This window comes from Oratosquilla oratoria, chromosome 2, assembly GCF_046742065.1.
Source record: "Oratosquilla oratoria isolate Oo_2021 chromosome 2, ASM4674206v1, whole genome shotgun sequence".
NCBI lineage: Eukaryota > Metazoa > Arthropoda > Malacostraca > Stomatopoda > Squillidae > Oratosquilla > Oratosquilla oratoria.
The window spans coordinates 51,984,224-51,990,223 of record NC_134778.1 but is presented as its reverse complement, the minus strand read 5'-3'; the positions used below and the strand labels follow the sequence as shown (position 1 = coordinate 51,990,223).

General features: G+C 37.5%; 1 protein-coding gene across 1 annotated transcript; it reads right to left on the bottom strand.

The window, feature by feature from the left end:
- Positions 1-508: 508 nt before the first annotated feature.
- Positions 509-2,169, bottom strand: LOC143035931 (uncharacterized). Its single transcript, XM_076203154.1, has 2 exons — positions 1,539-2,169; positions 509-1,422 (listed from the first exon to the last, which is right to left on the bottom strand). Exons 1-2 carry the CDS (start codon positions 2,167-2,169, stop codon positions 509-511), a joined length of 1,545 nt encoding a protein of 514 aa, XP_076059269.1.
- Positions 2,170-6,000: the final 3,831 nt, after the last annotated feature.

Sequence of the window (6,000 nt, the reverse complement as noted above, 5' to 3'; positions counted from 1 at the left end):
GTTACACAATTCTTTCTTAATAGTCCAAAAAGAATTTTCTTCTACCTTAGTCCACTTAAAGGTTGCATTTTTCTGTAGATCATACAAAGGAGCAAGAATTGTAGCAAATTGTGGAACAAACCTACAATAATAAGTTACTAAGCCAACAAATGACTTTACTTCTGCCACCGAGGTAGGAGCTGGGGCTTGGGCAATTGCTCTTATTTTACATTCAGAAGGTTTTATACCCTTCCCACTCACATCATATCCTAGATATTCAATTGAATCAGCTTTAAGTACAGATTTACTTTTATTAACCTTGACATTGTTCTCTTGAAGTATGCTTAGTACTTTTAAAAGTCTTTCATCATGTTCCTGTTCAGTGGAACCAGTTACAAGAATGTCATCCAAAAATACTGCTACTCCTGGAATTTTACTCATTAACTGAACCATGAAGCGCTGAAAAATAGCAGGAGAGGAAGCAAGCCCAAAAGGTAATCTGTTGTATTTAAATAGACCTTTTGGAGTGTTAATCACTAAGTATCTCTGAGCCATCTACTGCCATTTGCGGATAAGCATTTTTTAAGTCCAGCTTGGAAAAGAGTTGTCCCTTTCCAACTACAGACAAAAGTTCATCCACCTTTGGTAATGGATACTGATCTACTAGCAAAAACTGATTGAGGTATTTAAAGTCTGCACATATGCATACAGATTTCTGGTCTTGTTTTAAAACTGGTACTATCGGGGCTGCCCATTCACTGAATTCTACAGGGGAAATGATACCCTCCTTAACTAGGTTGTCCAACTCGTCTTCCACTAACTTTCTAAAATGGAATGATACTGTACGAGTTTTGTAACACTTAGGTACAGCTTCAGGTTTAAGATGTATTGCTGCCTTAACACTAGTTATGGGTTTTGTTAAATCAACTGTGTACTCATCTAATAAGGTACTAGCATTCACAATATTATTTACTCTAGACACTCTAGAAGCATCAGGAATACCTGCAAGAGAAATTCCTACTTTCTTCTGTAAATCTTTACCACATAAATTAATATTACCAGAAGCTACTACAACACAAAAGGTATGTTCCAAGACATAATTATTATATAATACTGTAACATCCACTTTTCCTAAAACATCAATGGCTATGTGACCATAAGCACGCAACACTTTATTACTAGGTGACATGGAGAGTTTTAATGAATGTACCCAATTTTCTGATAATGTGGAAACACAAGCACCTGTATCAATCTCAAATGGTATTAAATTGTCGTTAATCTTGAAGTTGACTAACTCAGATTTAACAGAAAAAACATCTGATTTAACAACAAACAAATTGTTATCTGCACTGTCTGAATCTGAAGAATCTTCCAGTCTGTTTACAGCTGCAATTCCTTTTCCCTTACTTTTCTTTTCAAATGTTGAATCTTTAAATCTGCAGACTGCTTTCAAATGTCCCTTTTTCCACACATGTTGCAATGTCTATCTTGAAACCTGCATTTTTCACTTGCATGGGGAAAACCACAGTGTTTGCATGTGAGCTTAGGCTTACTATTACCTGATTGATAATAACTAGAGGTCTTAGGGTCATGTCTACTTCCTTTTTTCTTGTGTAAATTTTGACTCTCTGATACAGCTCTTATACTGTTATTTTCACCCACAAATGCCTGTTCCATATTTAATATTCTATCAAAAGTTTCCTGGGAAGTCAAAGTTTGTAATTTGAAATTTTCTGCCACTAGATTGGGGAAATAAGATTCATTGTCCACCGCCATGAATAACTGATCTCGTACACGGTTGTCAAACTGATCAGCGAAATTACAGTCTTTGGCCAGAGCCTTTAATTCTGCATATAGATTATTCAAACTTTCACCTGGCCATTTTTTCCTTTGTTGAAATGCCACAAGACTTGTATGGTAGGATGGAGTGACTATATAGTACTGCTTTAACGCTTTCACTAAATCACTAAATGATTTTGTATGAGGGAGATCAGGAGCACAGATCCTTCCCAACTCTGCATACACAACACTTCCAACAGACACTAATAATAAGTTTTTCTTCTTCACTAAATCTTCTTCACTGTTGCCAGTTATTCCTGTATATTGGAAGTGAGCTTCCAAAAGACTCAGCCATAAGTGTAGTGAAATCCTATCTGGCTCAAATCTGTCAATATGTCTATCCTTAGACATCTTTTTGTGCAAACACTAAGAATTACTGCCGATGCAAAGGCCGGTGCCTAATCTGAGGCTAATAAATGCGTTGTAGACATACTTACAGTCGCGTAATCTCAATGTCCATTTAACCATAGCACTCATTATCCAATTTTTGTCCTTGTCGCCACTGTTATGGCGGTGTAATTCCCAAACAAGGCAGTTTGTTTCTTAGCTTTAATCTTCACCATGTTTACATGGGCCCAGCATGGCTCAAAATCATAAGAACAGGTATCTCTATGCCAGGCGCCAGTGGGCAGTAACAAAATATAAACAGTCAAGTATTATGAAAGAGAATCAGAACACATATAACTTAGGATCAACTCTAAGTAGTAAATGAAACACAAACATGAATCCTTACAGAAATGAAAGGCGATCTCCCCCCATGAGCGAGATAAAAATAACACAAAGAAATAATGGAACATCTATCAAATCTTGACTTCAGGAAGTCACATGGCCCGGATGGAATTGCAAATTAGATTCTAAAAGAATGCAAAGAAGAACTAATGGACATAATACATAACATAATAAGTTGCTCACTCAAAGAAGGAAAAATACCAAAAGACTGGAAAAATGTTAACATTGTACCAATATATAAAGGAGAAAACAAGAACCAACCAACTACAGGCCAGTCTCACTAACAAGCATTATAGCCAAAATTTGTGAGAAAACCATCAAAAATAGACGGGTGAAACACCTGGAAGACAGTAATATAATAAACCCAAGACAATTTGGGTTCACACAAGGAAGATCATGTATCACAATTCTAATATGTTTCTACTCAAGACTAATAGACATAGTGCAAGAAAGGAATGGATGAGCTGATTGTGCCTTCCTGGACTTACTAAAAGCTTTTCACAAAGTACCACACAAAAAATTATTGAAAAAACTGGAACATATAGGAAGGATACAAGGGAACCTACTAAAATTTAACTAGTTAAATAGAAAAAAAGGGTTTTGAATTAAGTATTTATAGACTGCCGAAGAAACTTAATTCCCAGATTTTGTTTTTCTGACAAAATAATTTTTTTTCCCATGCACTGTAGAAATGTGGTGCACAAAAACAGGGAAATGCTACCTGATATGTTAATTGGCATGCAAAATTAAAATTCAGCTGTTATATATGAGTTTCACATGTTGGCTTAGCTAATCTTGGATATTTACAATTGGTAAAGTGGAACTGACTAAAGAATACTGGAATGGGTTAGGTGCACAGGAAGAACAAGTGAAGAAAGACCAGCAAAATTATTGTGGAACCCAGAGGTGGATAGAGTGAACTTCAGATGAAGACTGAGAATGAGATTTATGGATATGGTGAGGGGTGTTTTGAGTAAAAGGGGACCAGTGATAGGTCCCTGCATGTGGTAGTCCTGCAAGATGGACAACAAAGCTGCTGATTTTTCAAGACCTGTTGATCTCCTCATGTCCATCAAAAGGTGCCCTGAGGGGCTGTTATTTGATCTCCAGATTGAACCCAAGCTCTCTCTCTCTCAACTTAAACTGTTTCTTGCATTTTTTTTTTTCACACATGGAGAGTTGACATCTGGCAACTGCTCTACTTCTACCACTTTCAGCTGGTAACATAGAAGCATTCCCACACCAATACAACACACATCAGTCTGAAGTTTCTTCTCATAGAGATTTGTGGAAGGATCCAAAGCCTGTTGATAACCACTGGGCCATGGGTCACTTAATGAAACTTAAAGCAATAGTGGGCGAGATGCAGGGATGACTCTTTATCCAGGAGCCAAGAAAAGAAGGAGCGAGGGGAGATGAATGGAGTATGTGGGGATGAAAGGGGCAGGAGTGGATTTATACCTTTGACTTTGGCTACCTCCCTTGTAAGGTATATGTATGTTATATAATTAATTAGTACTGTACTGTTTTTGTTTTGTTTGTTTTTTCAGTTTTGGAGAAATAATAGAGGTATTAGTGTTTTGTTGCCCAGGATTTGGTGGAGATTCATTGGAATTTGAGAAGGTAAGTGACGGTAGCTAATTGTTGCAGGGTGTAGAGTAAATTGTACATTCTAGTAGTTTGCTGGAGGTATTGTAGATATATGGGATGGGGGAAAGCTGTTAAGGGCTGTCAAAAGCATTTACATGAATAGTAGAGCTTGTCTTAAGTTGGGAATGCTAAGAGTTTGAAGTGAAGGTAGGGCTCCAGGTTATGTTATGTCACCATGGCTGTTCAATGTGTAGATGGACATGGTGATACAGAAGGTAAATGCAAGGGTGATGGGCAAGGGACTGAAAATAGAGCATGGAGGGAAGTGGGAGATGAAAAGGACTTAGGAGTATTAGTAAGTCCAGGTATTAAATCCAGGAAATCATGCATTAGTGCCAGGAATAGGGCTAACAGGGCATTAGGACTTATTACAAGGATAGTTACAAGTAAAAGTGCAGAGGTAATCATTAAACTATCTGGAGGTAATTAGACCCATCCCCACACAATAGAATGGATAATAATTTACTAGAGTCAGTACAGAGGAGAATGACCAAAATGATACAAGGGCTTAGAAATTTACCATATTTACCTAGTTTTATTGATCTAGTTGTATTTTGCGGGAAGGGGAGCTACGCTCGTGGTGTCCCGCTGTTGTATCTCACAGTGTCTAGTTTGCTCTTAAACTCATGAATGGTTTTTGCACACACTATTTTTTGTCCAGTTCCAAGTGTCCACCACTCTATGTGGAAAGTAGTTTTTCTTCAGATCTCTTCTGTAGCTTTTTTTTTTTTTCTTTCCATGTCCTCTTGTGTCTCTCTTGTCCCAGTTTAACAAGTCCTCTCTATTGAGTATTTCTGTGCCCTTCATGATTCTGTAGATGGTCAGTAGGTCACCTCTCTCTCTTCTTTGCTCCAGAGTTGGTAACTCCAGTTTAGCCAATCTCTCCTAATATGACAAATTTGCAAGTGCAGGTGCCATTTTTGTGGCTGCTCTCTGGATTCTTTCTATTTTCTTTATATTCTTTTTGGTACTCAGTGACCACAATGTCACCACATACTCTAGTCTAGGCCTTATCAGTGTGACCAATATTTTTTTAATAATTTCTTCGTCCAAATATGTAAATGCCACTATTGATCATAGCAAGTTGTAGGATTCTCCAACAATTTTGTTTATCTGTTTATCATAGGACAAGTTGTTAGAGATAATTACACCCAAATATTTTTTTTTGGATCTCTCCTTCTTTACCTCCATGGTTCCAATTTTATATTGTCCTGATATTCTATTTTTACTTTTTCCAAACTCCGTTATGCTACACTTGTTAATATTGAAGTCCACTTCCCATTTCTGACTCCAGTTCCATACCTTATTCAGGTCTTCTAGCAGTGATTCGCAACCCTTTTCAGTTTTTACTTTCGTTAACAGTTTGGCATCGTCTGCAAAGAAGCTCATGTAACATTTCTTATCATCATCCATGTCATTCACATAAATAGCAAACATTATTGGAGCCAATACAGATCCTTGCGGTACTCCACTGATCACCTCTTTCCAACCTGAATATTTTTCTCTGAGCACTACTCTCATCTTTCTACCAATCAGGAAGTCCTCCATCCATTTTAGTAGGTTCCCTTGTATCCCTCCTATATGTTCCAGTTTTTAAAATAATTTTTTGTGTGGTACTTTGTCAAAAGCTTTTTGTAAGTCCAGGAAGGCACAATCAGCCCATCCATTCCTTTCTTGCACTATGTCTGGGGTATTGGCTGCATGTTATTGTGGCAAAGTAGCATGCAGTTGATACTTTAGGGTCTATAAGGGGCTCCCCTACAGATCAGAGCCACACATCATTTTGTCTGTGATAGAGGAAAA

What these genes read in the sequence shown, in the direction of transcription:
- LOC143035931 (XM_076203154.1), bottom strand. Translation starts at nt 2,169, where the DNA reads ATGTCTAAGGATAGACATATTGACAGATTTGAGCCAGATAGGATTTCA. An exon ending in CTCTAGTTATTATCAATCAG is followed by an intron (nt 1,423 to 1,538) that starts GTAATAGTAAGC and finishes ATTTGAAAGCAG; the next exon opens with TCTGCAGATTTAAAGATTCA.